At 33.1% G+C, this 21064-nt stretch overlaps 1 protein-coding gene across 1 annotated transcript; it reads left to right on the top strand.

The window, feature by feature from the left end:
- Positions 1-4232: 4232 nt before the first annotated feature.
- On the top strand, positions 4233-17036 carry LOC111705238 (protein trapped in endoderm-1). The gene is made up of 13 exons (XM_023477726.1): positions 4233-4248; positions 8988-9366; positions 9530-9605; positions 9774-9824; positions 10082-10201; positions 10989-11036; positions 11765-11890; positions 13152-13265; positions 14286-14382; positions 15505-15579; positions 15776-15889; positions 16030-16164; positions 16585-17036. The coding sequence occupies exons 2-13, from the start codon at positions 9228-9230 to the stop codon at positions 16633-16635; spliced, it is 1146 nt and encodes a 381-aa protein (XP_023333494.1). The 5' UTR covers positions 4233-4248; positions 8988-9227; the 3' UTR covers positions 16636-17036.
- The last annotated feature ends 4028 nt before the right edge of the window (positions 17037-21064 follow it).

Below are 21064 nucleotides of genomic sequence, written 5' to 3'. Positions count from 1 at the left end.
TTAATTCATGATCAACCCTTCTCCTTGACATATTGCTCCTTAACCCGACTTAATTCATGATCAACCCTTCTCCTTGACATATTGCTCCTTAACCCGACTTAATTCATGATCAATTCTTTTTGACATATTGATCCTCAACCCGACTTAAGCTATCATCAATTATTTTCCTTGACATATTGATCCTCAAAACTAATTCATGGACTTCTCGCAAATTTTTCTTCCTGGACCATCCTTTTCTTTTTCTCAATCAACCCTATAGAAACAATCTATTTCCGGCTTGAAACTACTCAGAACAGAAACAATCTATTTCCGGCTTGAAACTACTCAGAACAGAAACAATCTATTTCCGGCTTGAAACTACTCAGAACAGAAACAATCTATTTCCGGCTTGAAACTACTCAGAACAGAAACAATCTATTTCCGGCTTGAAACTACTCAGAACAGAAACAATCTATTTCCGGCTTGAAACTACTCAGAAGTCAGTACTCCTTAACCCAACTTATCTCTATTGAATTTGAATAAAAAACCTGCCTTTCCTTTATTGCGTATATATTCTGTAACTAATTAACTTCTGAATTTGAATCCAATGTTTATGAACTATTTCCCTAAACTAGGGACTTGATAGTTTCTCCTAAAATTTAAATTTCTATTTTAATATTTGAATAATTTTCTAATGTTTCAAATGATAAAGTGCTTTGTTCTTTTTCTTCTGGAAATAAAACTTAATGAAAGAAAATAAATCTTCTTTTGTCTGAAGTTTATCAACGGTTCTAAGATAAACTGAATAAACAGTGTCGAGGGAAAAAGTTCTATTAGTTTTATAATAGAACAAATTATCAAAACAATGGAAATCAAATCTTGATTGTGACAAGTTGTTTGCACTGTGTATATTTTAATTAAAATCCTTTTAGTTTCTGATCAGCTAGTTTGACTTGGACTGATCATCAAGTGTAGAGGACTCCTTTTGTTTATCTCTAAAATGGTGTTTAACTTGCGAAAAACTGGAGTATACGCTAGCCTACAGTGTGAACTCTCGAAAATTCGATGTCCAATGCGGTTTTTATAAATTCAAATGAAAATATTTATTTTCTGCATGTTGGAAAGTAAATAATAATATTTCTTGTATACAGATCAGCTTGCAAATAACGTTTTCAACAGTTAAGAAATGAGGATAAGTACGTCGTCCTTGATCATTTAAAGGTTTGAAGAATATGTTGTAAATCAGATACGCCACTTGAAATTACGTCTACAGTCACTTTAAGAGATGTAAAGATTACAGTCCCTTTAAGAGACGTAAAGATTACAGTCCCTTTAAGAACGTAAAGATTACAGTCCCTTTAAGGAACGTAAAGATTACAGTCCCGTTAAGAAACGTAAAGATTACAGTCCCTTTAAAAAACGTAAAGATTACAGTCCCGTTAAGAAACGTAAAGATTACAGTCCCTTTAAAAAACGTAAAGATTACAGTCCCGTTAAGAAACGTAAAGATTACAGTCCCTATAAGAAACGTAAAGATTAAAGTCACTTTAAAAGGCGTAAAGATTACAGTTACATCTCTGTAAAAGTAGGTTGGATACAAATCTTGCTTGTTTTCAATCCTAACCAGTAGTAGAACCAGGAGGAAGGGTTGATGGTATGATTATCAAATTCTGATGTTTTGGACGGATTGATTGAATATATCATCCTGTATCCCGGAGCTATACAGTGTCAATCAAATCTTATCAATCCAGGCAGTTACTATAAATGATTTTAAATAATATATAATATATGAATTAACGGTGCTAGGTCTCTCTTAAAGGGGACTGTAAGCGTAATTTCAAGATGCAAAGATGGCAACACCTGATTCACAACGTTACCCTTGAAACCTTTATCTGGTGATAATTCTTATATTGTGTCCTGCAGTAGAATTGCGCAAGGAATTAAGTCTTAGCCCAACCCGATGTCGTAGACCTATTTCAAACTATGATTTCTTTCAGATCAAATAATCAAAGTTTGAAATATCAAAGGGTTGCAAAGATATTGGGATTATAAGTTCTTAGGTTCGTGGCAAAGACTTTCTATTGGCAGCTTTGCATGAAAAATTGCACGTTCTCTAGGTTTGAATTAAAATATATTTCTTTAACCTCTTCCCTCCCCCCAGATGTTGGTAATATAAACATGATACTCGACTCATAGGATTGCTGAGATTTAAGGGTAATATGGTCGTAAGGGTCAAGGAATTTGCACCAGAATCATTTAAAAATAAAAGTACTATAGTTCCTCGGAGGAATATACACAATTACGCAGTAACCCTTGATTTCAGTAAAGTTTCCTTGCGTATTTTCCTTGAAAGGGACAATTTTTAATGGATGAGTTTTATTAGAACATCCTGATCAGTTTAACTATCAGCTCTAAAACCATAAATTTAAAACACAGTGCTAGGGACTTTACCATCACTTTTTTTTACTGTGTGAATATTAAATATTTACATTCAAAACATTTTTGTCAATTATATTCAGAACTTTTACTTTTGCTAAACGGGAGTTTACCGGGAGTTTAAAGGGAGTGTTAGCGAAAAATGGAAGGGGGTATAGGCTTACGGCGAAAAGTAATCGCTGCTAATCTTACTTCTATCTATACGTCTATAAGGAGAAACTTGTTAAAAACGACCTATACTGAAGAACATAACGTCCATACAAATTTAGAAAGTTGCAATATACGACTCTAATTGTAAAAAAAAATCAATTTAGTTTCAAACAAATTATTCAGATATTACAACCTATAGTCGTCGATTATTTTTCGATGGATGAGTTTTATTAGAACATCCTGAGCTGAAAACTTTAGAATGGAATATCCTTAATTCTGATCAGTTAATTAATCTGGAGATTAATAACAAGAGGAGAACCAGCATTATTTAATCTGGAGATTGAGAAAAAGAGTAGATCAAGCATTAATCCCGATACCCACCATTCAAAAGTTCCCAGCTCTGATCAGTTTAACTATCAGCTCTAAAACCATAAATTTAAAATACAGTGCTAAAGATTTTACCATCACTTTTTTCTACTGTGTGAATATTAACTATTAACATTCAAAACATTTTCGTCAATTATATTCATAACTTTTACTTTTGCTAAACAGAAGATTAAAGAGACTGTTATTATAATTTCAAGTAGTCCTTCATGCAAAGATGGCAATGCCTGACTTACAACAGTACCCTTAAAAGCTTTGTTTGACCAAGTATGAATTAGTTATCAATGCTTTTAATTTTAAAAACTAATTAAACTGTGGTTACTCCATAAAAAGTAACTTGGTCATTCCAATTCTGCGGAGAAACATATAGGAATCATCATAATTAAACACTTTTAAGCCTAAAAAACGACAAAATCTTCCTGATTATTGATCAAAAAAGGGAATCTGGCATTGCCATCTATTCCTCGAGGGTCATTTGAAATTCCCCCTACGGCCCCTTTAATTTTCTTTTTGTTTATTGATTTTGTTTTTGCGACTGATCTCTACCGATTAATTTGTTTATTGCTCAATACTGAAAAATTTACCTCCGACTTGGTTTCAAGTCTTTAAAAAAGAATTTAAAAATACAATTGCGACCCAAGGAAGAACAAAGTGTTTAAAAATACTTTTGACAAGTTTTCATTTTTCAAAACCTCTCTTGACAGAAATATTTTCCTTTTATCAATCAGCATTTATCATCCAAATCTAGATATGGAAGAATTTCTACCAAATATACATTTTACATTTTGAGAGCATTTTGGTGAATACATTTTTATATCATAACTGATTTCTGGGTTGCATTTATTTCGATTATGGTACATTTTTCTAAAATAACCATTTAGAAAAGGAATTGTACTGCAAACTATTTTGAAGAAAAGAAAGTCATGAATTTTTATTCCCTGTCATCCTTAAAGGTCTTAGGGATAAAATTCATAGACAATTGTACCCCCCATTCACCTTTCCTTCCTTAAAAGCTTATATTTTCCAGATTTTAAGACCCCCCCCCCCTCCAACCCCAGTTCACTCTTTTACGATTGAATGGATGGATTGGGCCGGGTGGGACGGGAGATAGACCCCGGCCCAGGACGAAAGACGGAGGAGAGCGGTTCAAGATCTGTTCACGGGGCAGATATCAGTTCTCCCTCCGCCAGTTTCTCCAGGGTTGGGTCTAAACTCTAAACCCTTATCAGTTCTCCAGAATCCAGTATACCCACAACCCGGAGAATACTAACCAACAGGATCCGATCTTAAAGCATATAGGTATCCATGTCCCCGACATAGAGACAATATTTTTACAATTTTAGAGATTTTAGATTTTTCAATTTGAAGAATGATTACTCCACCACTCGATCAAAAATTGATGATATTTAAAATGTTTATTCATGAAATATAATCGTGTTACTTTTTTATCCATTCTTTAACATCATTGCGTTGGAAACAGACAACATACATACAATTTTTACATGATTAAAGAGAATGGCATAATCTTAAGCAACCCTTTAATAACTAGAACTAAATCATTCTTTAAGAAAATTCTCAATCAAAACATATGAACTCAACTAATGCAATATTACATTACATTATTTTCCATTAAAACTTATCTTAAATCAATTAGTTTAATTTTGGCCAAATCAATTTAGAATTGTTGGGTTTGGGGCGGGTTAAGAAATCTTGTAGATTTTTAAAAAAATGATGTAAAATTTGCCAATTAACCTAATAATGTATGTAAATATATATCTATAATCTATATATAACATATTTAAGTAGTTCTCCTTAGTACAGGATTATATTACATGTTTACGAAGTTCAAAACAATGGTTTAGGTTTCAATTATGGCGTCGAGGAAAGGGGAGGGGGGAGGGGGCAACCGTTCCCTTGTTAATTTTAATCAAGTATTTTTACAGCTGTGAAGTTAAAACTGTAAATATTTAAATTATAAACTTAAAAACGAAAGATAAAGAGAGGTTGAGAGTAAGACTATCTATGAGAAAAAAGGATATAAAGTCAAATACAAAGAAATAGTTGCAGGTCTGATACAGGCTACCCATAAAACATGAGACTTCAATGACGAATTGAGATTTTGCCCAAAACTCAAATTTTCTATCTCCTATATCTTTGTAAACTGATGGTATAAACCTTTGATATTTTGAACCTAGATTATTTGATCTAACAGAATTCATAGTTTAACCCATATAAGGTCTGCGACATTGGGTTGTGAAGATTTAGGAATTTAAAAATCAAGACTCAAATCTTTTGTTTCTTCCTGGGCCAAAATTTAAACTCTACCTGTATATAGAGTTAGATTATGATTTTTTATTTTCAGGTTGTAATCAAAGTCTCATATGCTGTGGGTAACCCTGCAATATTACAGAAAAAAGCATGGGGCACCATGCTAAAATTAGCTTCAATTTTTAGCATGATACCTTACTAAGATTCAAATTCTGTTTGTTTACCCATGTGTATTCAGGACAATGTTGTATATACAACATTGATTCAGAGTTATCCACAAAGGATGAGACGTCAGAGACTTTATTCAGTCTCAATTCTTATATTCTTGGTTTCCTGGCGCTGTAAACTTGTTTCCTTCTTTGTAAATCATTAATGGAACTGTAAAGGAAAAATGAAAGGGGGTATAAGGCTGAAAGCTAATCACTTTATCTCTTGATCGCAACCCGTGAAAGTTATATCAGATGTTCCAGTCTCGAGAAATTGAAATAAACATGGTCATATTGAAATTGATTTAATCAGATCATATTCAGCAAATATACAACCAATCTGCAAACGAAGATATCCCTGTAGAGAAACCTAATCGTAACTTAGGTTTTCTCCAATTATTATTTTATGATTTTTATTTTTATTTTTAATAGATATAATTGAAAATATTATTTATAAGTCCGTATTACATCACAAGAACTCCCACCAATGAGAGTGCAGTATACTGGTCACGTGATACAGACCAATTTTAATTTAATCCAAATTGTTTTATTTCTAGATTTTCAGGTCGTCATTAAAGTCTCATCCTTTGTGGGTAACCCTGTATATGTAGTGTTTATGTATAGTGTATATATATATCTAGTGTTTATGTAAAGTGTGTATATATATCTAGTGTTTATGTAAAGTGTGTATATATATCTAGTGATTATGTATAGATGTTGAGTTAAATGGAACATTTGATCAAGGTAGGTTTCCCTAGAGAGATGAGAGATTTATTTTCTCAAGTTTTCAAGTTTTCATGTTTCCAGAGGTCTTCTCAAATTCGCTACAAATCCAAAGAAGGGTATATATGAATTAGGTATATTTCAATCCTGTAAATAAGTACGGTTAGCAATAATGCATTGATATGGATCGATCGAATGTTTAAATGTTAGCAATGTTTTATATTATAAATATGCTTACTAGTTGAGGATAATGGGGCGACTGGTTATCAAGAATTAAACAACATTTAAACTTCTGAAATAAATATCCGTTTGGTTACAAAAATTTGTTGTTTTACTGCGAAATTACGGATATTAAGTATTTACTGTATTGAACGTGTTTCACTTTTCACGAGTTGCTTTGTTTGCCGGCAATCCCGGAGAAAATGTTGGGTTTGATGTGCAAAGACGACATTACAATGGGGTACGGTTTGGGTTTATTGCTTTATAGTGTATATATATATGTAGTGTTTATGTATAGTATGTATATACATATATAAATTTTTTTCCCACAGATATTTTCTGACCGAGCTAATCCATATTTCCTGTATTTAGAATCAACTCTGATAAATAGTCTAGACGGTCAACCCACCTTCCCTTCCCTCCCGTCCCAAGACTCCGTCCCCCGGAAACTCAAAATCTTAAAGAAACCTCAACTGCCCCCCCCCCCCCACCTTCCTCCTCATTCTAAATATAAAAGGAATTGAGCTTTTCCACAAACTCAAATGTTCTAATCTCTATATCTTTGGAACCTGATGATGTAAATCCTTCTTATTTCAAACTTAGATTATTTCATCTAACAGAATTCAAAGTTTGAAATATCTAAGGTCCGTGACATTTGAATGCAAAGATATAGGGATTCTGAGTTTGTAGCAAAGACTCAATTCCTTTTCCTAGTTTTACAGCGTAAGGATTCAGGTTCAATAAGGAAGAAACGGAAGAAAGACAAAACATAAGAAAGATGAGGGGGATTAGAAGAGAAGTTGGGAGGGTAAAGATAAGAAAAGGTAAAAAATTAGGGGTTTGGAAAGGGAAAAGAAAAGTAAGGAAAGGAAGAGGTTTATAGAATGGGGAAAGAATACAGGGATGAAAAAAGAAAAGAACGGAAGAAGTTGGATCAAGGGAAAAACAAAGAAGTGATTGGAAAGGGAAAGGAAAGAAGGGGTGGAGAGGGGAGAGAAAAGAAGAGGGTGGAAAGAGTAATTAATGAAAGATTTGGAAAGAGGAAAGGAAGGGAAAGGGGGGAAAAATAAGTGAGTGGAAAGAGTAAAAAGGGAAAGAAAGGAAAATAAAGGGGGAAAGGTGGAGTAGAAAAGAAGAAAGAAAATGGAAAAGGAAAAGGAAGGACGTGGATGGAAAAGGAAAAGGAAGGACGTGGATGGAAAAGGAAAAGGAAGGACGTGGATGGAAAAGGAAAAGGAAGGACGTGGATGGAAAAGGAAAAGGAAGGACGTGGATGGAAAAGGAAAAGGAAGGACGTGGATGGAAAAGGAAAAGGAAGGACGTGGATGGGAAAGGCCAAGAAATAAAAGGGTTTGATAGAAATTGGAAAATTGGAAAAGGTCAAGAGGGGGAAGGGAAGGAGAAAGATAGGAACGGGTGTTTTATCAGTAATAGTATATCCTAACTCAAAATGTCGAGTATTATTATAATCAAATTAGAAAACATATTTATGTCATAAAAATATTTGAAATCAATGTCAATTTACGGAAATATTCTCCTGAAAAATTCTTAAATTAAATATGATTAAAAACCCTATTTTGTGACAGCCTGACTCGCCTGACAGGAGAAGATATTTGAGCAGAAAGGGGAGGGAGCGGGGTTCTGGTGTTGGTAAGGGGAGGATGGAGTTACAATACAAGCTAGGGTTAAAGAAATTTCTATGAGAAAACTAGATAATAGTTGTAATTAAGTTCTAGTATTATTTCATAATCTTATTCGATTCTTCATTCTTCATATTCATTATTGTTCTATAGAATCTTCAATATAAATATATCTAGTTTGTCGAATATGAAGCTAGGCGAGAAATTATGAATTCTAATAATCCAATGAACAAGAAACACAGCAATTGTCCTATATATTAAAACCCTTTTCATTTAATAAGTTGGTTTCCAATCTACTGGTAACACGCTTTTTAACAACATTAAATACACATAGGATTGCTTGAATGTCGTCTTAATATTCCACCGTTTTGGGGGCCCACTGAACATTCTAAATATCTTATTTCTTGAGAATGAAGATAGAAGATCCACGTAACATGATATATGTTTAACTATCAGTATCCCCCCTGACAAGAGAGATGGGGGAAATTGAAATTTTTGACTTTGAAGGAAAGGGGGGGGCTTAAACAGTATAATAGTATTGTCTAGAAGAACAGTTTTAGTCATCCTACACTGGTCAGCGTTTATATCAATACATTGAAGACGAATTTTTTATTTCATTTTTATTTCTAACTAGTTTTTTTAGATTTTTCCTTGTTTCCAAGTTATATGTTTATCCATGCTGTAGAAATTAAAAATTGAAATTGAAAGTTGTCTTCATTGTATTGATATATACGATGACGGCTGTACTATAACGGATCCACTTCAGTTTATACATGGCTGCTACCTATACAAAGGATAGGACTACAACTTGGATGTGATTCATTCCGTCTTAAAAACTTACATTCATGGTTTATAACTTTGAACTTATTTCTTTATTTCCAAAACCACATGTTATGCCATTAGAAAATAAAACATAAAATGTAAACCCTATATATATTTTTTGAGGCTGAGAAAAATCAANTGTATAATGACCTTATTTCAGATTTTATCCTGGACTTGTTTGTTTACTAAAGTCTGTTGAACTAGTGTACTGTAAAGGGATATGTTTGTGAACATCAGGCGACAAAACAAACAAACAAGTTTGTTTACTTTCATCTAATGTGTGTGTACACTTAAACTATAGATTTAAGATCCAAGAAAAAGTCAAATCAAGAGAAAAGAAGTGAAAATAATAAAAGATGGGAAAGTGATAAAGCTCTAAATTTAGTGATTTAACCTTTGAATGAGAATGGAGAGCTCCACGGTTAATCTATTAAGCTCTACCCCCACCCTGAGCTTGGAGAATCCAACCCAGTTCTCCAGACCAGTAACGGTGCTTGCAGCTGTAGCAGCCTGTATCTTTACCGTTGTTGGAGTTGTAGGTAAATAATAGAAACAGAGTGAAAACTTTCCGATATAAAATCCGTCCTGATAATTCTTTGATTAAAATTGTCTGATTCAGCTTGTCAATTCTTGTACTGTATCTTCTAATATCATTTTATGATAATTATGATGATCTATATCTTTATTTCTGTTTGTTGTTAGGAAACTTATTTACTGTGGTTGCTCTGATAAAGTGCGCCAAACTTCGAACCCATGCTACTACTACATTTGTAATCAGGTTAATATTTAGAATATTATATTTAATGAGCTAACTTATAATCCGTAGGTATGCTATTGCTCATTGTTCAATAATCGTTTTATCTTGGTTTTGTGAATAATGTGATATTGTGAACTAAAATTAGATGTTATTTATTATATCATATTTTTCATCAAAAATAATATTTAGTTTGGCAGCATCAGATCTTCTATTCTCAAGCATCAATCTTCCACTCACAGCTTAGAACAAGCATTATTTAATCTGGAGATTAAGAAAAAAAGGGGATCAAGTATTAATCTCGATATCCACCATTCTAAAGTTTTCAGCTCAGGTACCTTTAGTTAAAATTTATTAGATGAAGTGATAAAAGGATTTTATGTAACTCATGGGTCACTGTAAAGTAATAATCACTTGGTGGCAACATTAGGTTCAAGGGGAAGTGGGATAAAAGAATATATTCTAATAGTTTAATAGATAGAGAGTTGATAAATGATATTTTGTAGATATATACATGAGGAATGGTTACTCGGAGATACATTATGTCGACTATATCCTGTCCTGTTCTACGGAAATGTTGGAGTTAGTCTCATGAATATGGTTGCCATCACCCTGAATAGGTATAACTCTAATATCGGACTGATTATTCATTATCAAAAGTTTTATCTTCAACCGAACCAGAATTTTATAAATGGATTTTTACATAATTTCTATTTGTTATCAAAATCATAGATTTGACTGAACTTCAGATTTTTTTTAGAGTTTTGAACTATTTTACTGAAATATTGCAACTCTCAATATCCTTGATAAGTATTTTAGAATAAGTTCTGGATAAACCCCTTTCAGTTTTCTTCATCCTTGTACTGCAACCAAGAAAGAAGTTTTCTGAATATTCTGTTCGTGACAAATGATATGTTCGTCAAGGATAGAAGAAAGGATCCACCGATCTCATCCAAGTTCTGATTCATATTTCATATTTCTTGCACACCTAGAGTAATCAACATTTGGACCCATATTCGGATACTAATCAGGTAAAACTAGACAGAATATTAAATTACACACATTGTACAGTGCATCTCTAGCTCAGCAAATTTTGAACAAATTTTCCTCAATTTTTAGAATTAGATATCCTGGATCATATTTGATACGAATTTGATCTTGTTTCTAAGTGAGACAAACTTGATAATAATCTATAAAAACTGATCAGAACTGCAGAGAAGTAATTTTTTTTAAAGAGCAAAGCGCTTAGCTTCAGTGATTCAACTCGATATCTTCTATATAAATTAAATAAAATTAAAATAAATTAAATTGAGCTTTAACTCTTTGAATCAGGGAAAATATATCGTTCAAGCGCTAAAGTCACAGGTTTATGGTTCAAAAGTTTTTACAAATATGATCATTGTTTAGATATGTTCTGATCTCCTGTCCTGGTACTTATCCTAAAATATACTCGAGGTAGATAATCTGAAATAAGGATAAGATTTTTATTATTTTATTATATTAATAATTTTTCAAACATGATCACAACATTATTTTCATAATTACTTATATGCAAGTATTTGTGTAGGATGAATATTCTTCCAATAATATTTGTGTTAGATGAACTCCCGATGATATTTGTGTAGGATGAATATTCTCCTGATAATATTTGTGTAGGATGAATATTCTCCTAATAATATTTGTATAGGATGAATATTCTCCTAATAATATTTGTATAGGGTGAATATTCTCCTGATAATATTTGTGTAGGATGAATATTCTCCTGATAATATTTGTGTAGGATGAATATTTTCCTGATAATATTTGTGTAGGATGAATATTCTCCTAACAATATTTGTATAGGATGAATATTCTCCTAATAATATTTGTATAGGATGAATATTCTCCTAATAATATTTGTATAGGATGAATATTCTCCGGATAATATTTGTATAGGATGAATATTCTCCTGATAATATTTGTGTAGGATGAATATTCTCCTAATAATATTTGTATAGGATGAATATTCTCCTGATAATATATGTATAGGATGAATATTCTCCTGATAATATTTGTGTAGGATAAATATTCTCCTAATAATATTTGTATAGGGTGAATATTCTCCTGATAATATTTGTGTAGGATGAATATTCTCCTGATAATATTTGTATAGGATGAATATTCTCCTGATAATATTTGTATAGGATGAATATTCTCCTGATGGTTGCTGGAGTCTGGATATTCTCCTTCGGTCTCCTTCTCCCTCCCCTTCTTGAGATTTGGGGAACTCTTGGTCTTGATCCTCCAACCTTCTCATGTACCGTACTCAAGTAAGTATTCTAAATGTCTCCTTTAATGTATTCTATTAGATTTAAACCTTCTCATGTGTATTTTGAAGTTCTCATAAAGGTTCATAAACTACACTGTACTCTATTAGATTTGAAATTTTCATTATTAACTGTATACGCAGTAGATTAAAATCTTTAAAACCTTTTCATTAACACTGTACTTCAGTAGATTGAAACCTTTTCATTAAATATGCACTAGTAGATTTGAAACCCTTTCATTAACTGTACTCTAGTAGTTTTGAAACCTTTTAATGAACTATACTCAGGTATATTTGAAACCTTTTTATGAACTATCCTCTAGTAGATTTTAAACCTTTTTATGAACTATACTCTAGTAGATTTGAAACCTTTTTATGAACTATACTCTAGTAGATTTGAAACCTTTTCATGAACTATACTCTAGTAGATTTGAAACCTTTTCATGAACTATACTCTAGTAGATTTTAAACCTTTTTATGAACTATACTCTAGTAGATTTGAAATCTTTTCATGAACTATACTCTAGTAGATTTGAAACATTTTTACTAGCTATACTCAAGTAGGGTTGAAACCTTTTTATAAATTGGAACGGTTCACTTGTCCTAAGTCATTAATTCATTTTAAATAACCAAATCTTTATGATTTAAATGATATTCTAGAAATTGCATAAAATTCTTTTAAGTAAATTGGCAATCAATTCCTTATCTCTGGTTTTTAACTGATTTTCATTGAGAAAATAAAATGCAGGATTTTTTCAACTCTACTAAATAAAATCTTCGGCAACCTTAAACTGTTTTAATAAAACTATGTTAAACTTGGCATAAATTATCTCATAACCTTGATTGATTAAACATTTCCAGCGTGAGGACGGATAGAATCTGATTGATGGTTTGAAGATATACTTCTAATCACATTGATTGTAATAACATCTGTCTTTTTAGTGTCTAATTTAAAACTGAGAGAAAATACTTAATATGAAGTGAAATTAAAAAAGTCTATTAGGAATTTGCTAGGTCTATTGAAATTTTTGTATAAATTTATCTATTTCCTTAAAATTAATGTTTTCTGTAAATACCGAGGTGTTAATTATCCGCCCCCCTCCCCTCCTCCACCCCTTGTACTGGTAGATAATGATTTAGCATATTCATGTGAAATTTAACTCTGATGATATGAACATTGTTTAATTTTGTAACTGTTGTTCATAAAATATTCAATTTTAATTCTTTATTCCTCTTGATCAACTCTAAAAAAAATTTTTCGACAGGGATTCTGAGGGAAGATCTCCGAAAAAGTTCCTTTTTCTTTTTGGGTTCCTTCTTCCTTGTGTAGCGATCATTGTCTGCTACTCGGCAATCTTCTACAGGGTCAGACAGAGCAGGTATACGGTCAACCTTAGGTCACGTAGCAGAGCAGGTATAAGGTCAACCTTAGGTCACGTAGCAGAACAGGTATATGTTCAACCTTAGGTCAGGTAGCAGAGCAGGTAAACAGTCAACCTTAGGTCAGTAGCAGAACAGGTATATGGTCAACCGTAGGTCAGGTAGCAGAGCAGGTGTTGGTCAACCTTGGGTCACGTAGCAGTGCAGGTGTTGGTCAACCTTAGGTAACGTAGCAGAGCAGGTATATGGTCAAACTTAGGTCACGTAGCAGAGCAGGTATATGGTCAACCTTAGGTCACGGAGCAGAGCAGGTATATGATCAACTTTAGGTCACGTAGCAGAGCAGGTATATGGTCAACCTTAGGTCACGTAGCAGAGCAGGTATACAGTCAACCTTAGGTCACGTAGCAGAGCAGGTATATGGTCAACCTTAGGTTACGTAGCAGATCAGGTATTCAGTCAACCTTAGGCCACGTAGCGGAGCAGGTATTCAGTCAACCTAAGGTCACGTAGCAGAGCAGGTGTTGGTCAACCTTAAGTCACGTAGCAGAGCAGGTATAAGGTCAACCTTAGGTCACGTAGCAGAGAAGGTATATGTTCAATTAAATAAACATAATTATTATTCTCCATTTAATGAATTTCATACCTTCATTACAAGTTACAACCGTTTCGATTTCTCATCCTTTAATTCTTTTCTTTGTATTTTTCTTGTTGCATCATATATCTTTGTCATTTCCTTTTACTCTTTTCTTTCTTTACCGTCCTCCTTTCTTTATCGTCCTCCTTTCTTTACCGTCCTCCTTTCTTTACCGTCCTCCTTTCTTTACCGTCCTCATTTCTTTACCGTCCTCCTTTCTTTACCGTCCTCCTTTTTTCTGAATTTCTTTAATATCACGTTCTTACATTCTCATTTATATCCTCCCTTTCTCAATTTTCTTTCCTATTACGCCTCTTTTCTTTTTTCTTCGCCTATTCTTTATCTATTTCTTGTTCTCCTGAAACTTGTTAATTGGTTGTAGGTTGAATGTCCAGAAACATATTGGACTCGAGGGAAGAAGAAATAAAGAATCTGCTCTTCAATCCTCACAGAAGAAGGAAGATCTTAGGATGACAAAGGTATTGGCTGATCTAGGTGATGCTGATTATATTCCTTGTGTTCTAGCTGATTATATTCCATGTATTCTAGATGATGCTGATTATATTCCTTGTATTCTCGATGATGCTGATTATATTCCTTGTATTCTAAAATATACTGATTATATTCCTTGCATTCTAGATGATGCTGATTATATTCTTTGTATTCTAAAATATGCTGATTAAATTCCTTGTATTCTAAAATAAGCTGATTATATTCTCTGTATTCTAAATGATGCTGATTATATTCCTTGTATTCTAGAAGATGCTAATTATATTCCTTGTAATTTAGGTGATGCTGATTATATTCCTTATATTCTGGATGATGCTGATTATATTCCTTGTATTCTAAAATAAGCTGATTATATTCCTTATATTCTAGATGATACTGATTATATTCCTTGTATTCTAAATGATGCTGATTATATTCCTTGTATTCTCGATGATGCTGAATATATTCCTTGTATTCTAAAAGATGCTAATTATATTCCATGTATTCTAGATGATGCTGATTATATTCCATGTATTCTAGATGATGCTGATTATATTCCTTGTATTCTCGATGATGCTGATTATATTCCTTGTATTCTAAAAGATGCTAATTATATTCCTTGTAATTGAGGTGATGCTGATTATATTCCTTGTATTCTAAAATAAGCTGATTATATTCCTTGTTTACTAGATGATGCTGATTATATTACTTATATTCTGGATGCTGCTGATTATATTCCTTGTATTATAAAATAAGCTGATTATATTCCTTGTTTCTAGATGATGCTGATTATATTCCTTGTATTCTAAAATAAGCTGCTTTTATTTCTTGTTTTCTAGATGATGCTGATTATATTTCTTGTATTCTAGATAATGCTGATTATATCCCTTGTATTCTAGATGATGCTGATTATATTCCTTGTATTCTAGATGATGCTGATTATATTCCTTGTTTTCTAGATGATGCTGATTATAGTCTTTGTATATTCTAGATGATGCTGATTATATTCCTTGTATTCTAGATGATGATGATTATATTCCTTGTATTGTAGATGATGCTGAATTATATTCCTTATATTCTAGATGATGCTGATTATATTCCTTATATTCTAGATGATGCTGATTATATTCCTCTCCTTCCTGATTTGCTTTCTCCCTCTCATGCTGGTCAACGTTATTGATGATGAGGTAGTAGGTTTAATTACACAGTAATTTTTCAATATGCATCAACATTTATATAACAATTCACAACCTGCCAGCATTGAGTACCCAATAAAGAGCAGAACATATTTTGCTTTTCATGTCTTGTGGGTGGGGGACGGGGGTGTCCCAATTTTCTCTAGATTAGTTTTTCAAAGTATTAAAAATTGTCTATAAAATTAAGATGGCTGTCCCAACTCTCCACGTGGTTGCATCTGTTCTGGCTTGGATGTCGTCTGTGATTAATCCGTTTATCTACGCTTTCAAGAACAGGCAGTATAAGCAAGCGTTTAAAAAGGTATCTTTTTACTTTTACTTATATTTGATCTAAAAATTTAGATTTTTGTTAATATTTGATTACGTTACTGTACATTGTTCCATTTAAATTCTGATATTTTTATGATTTTTATCAACATTTACCAAACTAAATTATTGTAGTTGCTCTGTGTTTACCAGCGTGTCGACCAACCAGTGTCAAGACCTGGCGCGAGCCAAGCGAGTGGGCAAAGTAAACAATCTGCTTCCAAAACATTCATCACAGAAATGTTGCAGTACAATGCAGGACAGGAAAAGGTGAAATATTTGTAAAAACATTCCTTTTTTAATATAGGTCCTTTTCCAATTCAATTGACAAAAGAAGATGTTTAAACACTTCCGTGGAGCATGTTTTATAAATAATACTCTGCATGGAAACTTCAAGCGGGGATCTTTATTGAGATTCCAATCATAATATTTTTATTTAGAGGAACATCCAAATATCATTAAAAGTCCATTCTAATAAAAAATTAAACAACATTGAGTTATTTTCCAGTCTAAGAAAATCAGGCAAGAAAAGCATTAAACAAAGTAGATCACCCTGAAATTTTTATTCAGGGTAAAGCAAGCTATAAAGGAAGAGTTTACATATTTGTTGTAATTTTCAGATGAACATGAAACTCCATGAAATATTTACATCCTGCTAAAGTTTTTTTTCTAAATTTGATTTCTCTCTAGATTAAGATGGTTTCTCAACAAAAGGGAAGAAGCATGGCTGAGAATGAGTAGAAACCACGACATAATTCAATCGCAGAGGACTACACAGTAATAGAAGATATATCCCAGGATATCATTTGATGCCGGATATCAGGATTCAGGAACCTGAACCTGGACCTGGATACCCTCAAAACCTGATCTCGACTTTTTATAAGAGACCGGACTCGTCTAAATTTAACATCAATCTCGGGGTTCTAGATCTTTTCTTTCAAAGATAAATTTTTCTTTATAGATTAAGCCATAATGTAATATAGCCTGCCTAAAACAAAATCCTACAAATCTACATTATTAGAGAGAATTCTATGAAACTTGGGTTATAGTTCAGAAATTCCATAAATATTGAAATAATGAGAATTAAATTATGGTTTGATACATGTTTATTCTTTCGTGATAAATAAATACATTTTTTAATCTTTCCTTGATAGCTGGATACATGTTTTATCCTTTCTTAATGATTGGATATATGTTCTATCCTTTCTTGATGGTTTAATACATGTTTTATCCTTTCTTAATGATTGGATATATGTTCTATCCTTTCATGATGGTTTAGTACATGTTTTATCCTTTCTTAATGATTGGATATATGTTTTATCCTTTCATGATGGTTCAATACATTCTTGTTTCCTTTTATGATGGTGTATTACAGGAGTTTATCCTTTCATGAAGGTTTAATACATGATTTATCCTATCATGAAGGTTTAATACATGATTTATCCTATCATGAAGGTTTAATACATGATTTATCCTCTCTTGATGGCTGATTACATGATATTTAAATGTTTTATCCTTTCTTTAATACAGGATTTATCCTTTCATGATGGTTAAATGCATGCTTTTTTCATTTCATGATTGTTTAATACACAACTTTATTCTTTCATGAAGGTTTAATACATGAGTTTATTTATACTTTCATGCTGATTTGATACATGAATTTATCCTTTCATGATAAATGATTGAAATATGTGATGGTTTCAACTTAAAGCTAACCTTGAATGTATACGTCTTATTAATATCTACATATTTAAACCTTGCTCTGTATAAACTGTTTAAAGATAAACTATGTTTATTACTAAAATTTTTCATTTGTTATTTGTACACTTGACATTTAATGATGTTAAAAGTACAGTTTTATCTTTAATCTCTAGATGTTAATATTTACTGTTTTATCGAGCTTATTCATATATATATACAATTATTGTTGATAAATAATTTTCTTTAGCTTTGAAATATAAAAGCTTTAATATAATTCTTTTTAAAAAAATTCATTAAAAGTATGATATAAATTATAAATAGTATAAATCTTATAAATTGTTTTCTTTTAGTTACATTTAGGTTTAGTGGTGTAAGTGGGATTTAAACACTTCTATCGTTCAAAGGTTGAAAATGTTTAATTTAAACAAAAATTTTAACAAATATTTCTTTTTCTATCTTAAATTGGCTAAAAACTGTGAAAAATGATGATAAAATTGTTTCTAATTTACTATTCAGAAGCATTGAAGATATAAATGCATCATTTTATCACTAAATACAAAACTGGTTAATATTATGAAATTTATCGTCCCGAAAATGGGATTTTAGTGATTTCTGTAGACATGCATGTACTGCATGCAGTGCCTAGAGTTTATATCGTCAATATTTTTCATGCATCTAATAGGTTTTCAAACAAAGAATGAGATCTATTTCTAATTTTGCTAAATCATATATTTTGACAGTAAGAGACTAAATTATAATGAAAAACCCTGTTTTGAACATCTGAATCGGTTTATTTACGAGTTTCAGGTAATCCTTAACGTTTCCTCCTTTGTTGGTAACCCTGTGAATTAAATCATTATTACTTAATAAATTATTTATTATTTTCATTTAAATTTCTGTTCTCTAGTTTTCCAACGCTAAGCTTGATAAACTGTATCAAATGATAAAACTGAGATTATCAAATTTATTAATTTTTCAAAATGACAAAAAGGGCACTAAAAAATGATAATTCTTTTTTAAGATTATCTCTGTGTCTTCTTAACTTTAAAAATAAATTTATATTGTTATTGAAATAGTTAAGGTGGTGTTGTATATGAAACCAATGCAAAATTGTTTCTAACTTTTATCAAATTTTAGGCACAGAGATAAAAGTTAGAAAAAGACCGAGACTGCAAATAGAGAAATGTGAATAACCCCCTAAACCAATCAAATGATCCTTCCTGTAAGAAAACCTTAGACTCCAGCCTCCATTCATTCTCTGGTCTCCATCCTCTGTCCTCGAGACTCCAACCTCTGGTCTCCATCCTCTGTCCTCGAGACTCCAACCTCTGGTCTCCATCCTCTGTCCTCGAGACTCCAACCTCTGGTCTCCATCCTCTGCCCTCGAGACTCCAACCTCTGTTCTTGAGACTCCAACCTCTGGTCTCCATCCTCTGTCCTTGAGACTCCAACCTCTGGTCTCCATCCCCTGTCCTCGAGACTCCAACCTCTGGTCTCCATCCTCTGTTCTTGAAACTCCAACCTCTGGTCTCCATCCTCTGTCCTCGAGACTCCAACCTCCGGCCTCCATCCTCTGTTCTTGAAACTCCAACCTCTGGTCTCCATCCTCTGTCCTCGAGACTCCAACCTCCGGCCTCCATCCTCTCTCCTCGAGACTCCAACCACCGGCCTACATTCTCTGTCCCCGAGACTCCAAACTCTGGTCTCCATCTTCTGTCCTCGAGACTCCAAACCTCTGGCCTCCATCCTCTATCCTCGAGACTCCAACCTCTGGTCTCCATCCTGTCCTCGAGACTCCAAACTTCTGGTCTCCATTCCTCTGTCCTTGAGACTCCAACCTCTGGTCTCCATCCTCTGTCCTTGAGACTCCAACCTCTGGTCTCCATCCCCTGTCCTCGAGACTCCAACCTCTGGTCTCCATCCTCTGTCCTCGAGACTCCAACCTCCGGCCTCCATCCTCTCTCCTCGAGACTCCAACCACCGGCCTACATTCTCTGTCCCCGAGACTCCAAACTCTGGTCTCCATCTTCTGTCCTCGAGACTCCAAACCTCTGGCCTCCATCCTCTATCCTCGAGACTCCAACCTCTGGTCTCCATCCTGTCCTCGAGACTCCAAACTTCTGGTCTCCATCCTCTGTCCCCGAGACTCCAACCTCTGGCCTCCATCCTCTATCCTCGAGACTCCAACCTCCGGCCTCCATCCTCTGTCCTCGAGACTCCAACTTCCGGCCTCCATCCTCTGTCCTTGAGACTCCAACCTCTGGTCTCCATCCTCTGTCCTCGAGACTCCAACCTCCGGCCTCCATTCTCTGTCCTCGAGACTCCAACCTCTGGTCTCCATCCTCTGTCCTTGGTACTCCAACCTTGCAAGGTTTAAAGTTTAATAGGATTGGAGCTTTCGCTCCATCCATGGATTTTGAAGGAACACAATGTACATTGAACCAATCAGAGAAGACTCTCCTGAGACCGAATTTTAAAAATTTTAGCCGCGGCTCAAATATGGGTTGCTCCACTTAAAATCGTATTCTATGTGTCAAGATTTAAGTCGGCGCTCAATTGAAACCGGTTTTTGGGGGATTCAAATTCATTAAATTAGAATATAGTTAAAATACATAATCTTGAATGGAATATCCTTTAAAAACTCTTGATGACTCTTACTTGGGTCAATTCTTAAAATCCTCTTGGGACAGTTAACTCAGTTATTTAAATACTCCATTCAAGAACTCCACTGTTTTAGGTGTTACTCCTAGTTACAAATTAATATTTTGACTACTCAGTATTGATATCTTACCTAGTTTGCAATGTCTATTTCTTTATATTTCTCTATATTGATTGTGCCTTCATTTCTATCTTAGTGCAAACATTAGATTAAATCATAGTTTTTGTCAGAACTTATTTGTATTTATGTTTCAATCTTACTCCCTGGTGAGAGAATATAATTAGTTAAAATTATCTATTATATAGTTTGTATAATAACTAGGTAACCCTATTTCATTTACATTTTTGTCATTCATTATTCTAGTTTATAAAATACATTATATCTTTCAGAAAGAGGTTCTATTAAGAGATATTATCGGAGAAACTAATTCTGCAACAGTTTAGTTAGCTTCAGTTTCTTTATTTTTTATTTTCAAATTCAAGAAAGATCATCAAATTTACGTTTATTTTATCGATTAACCTTGTTGTTAATATCACAATATATGCTTATTCAGTTTTGGATCTAAAACTAGAAAGGTATTCTGTTTTTACCGACATTTTGTTTTCAAAAATTTGATTACAAGAAACTTAATTCGTGAGCTAACTAAATGCGCCAAATCTATCACCAAATTAAAATAATTTATCGACAGGAATTTAGTCTCTTCTAATCACGCTAAAATTTCCCAAAATTTATTAGAATTATTTTTCAAATATAGGGTTGCTTTAATGACGACCTAAATTTTTTTTCGCGAAATTTTGATTAAATTTCAAC

Source organism: Eurytemora carolleeae, unplaced genomic scaffold (genome assembly GCF_000591075.1).
Source record: "Eurytemora carolleeae unplaced genomic scaffold, Eaff_2.0 scaffold559, whole genome shotgun sequence".
Classification (NCBI taxonomy): domain Eukaryota; kingdom Metazoa; phylum Arthropoda; class Copepoda; order Calanoida; family Temoridae; genus Eurytemora; species Eurytemora carolleeae.
Note: the sequence above shows the minus strand (reverse complement) of the source record. Positions and strands in the feature narration are given on the sequence as shown.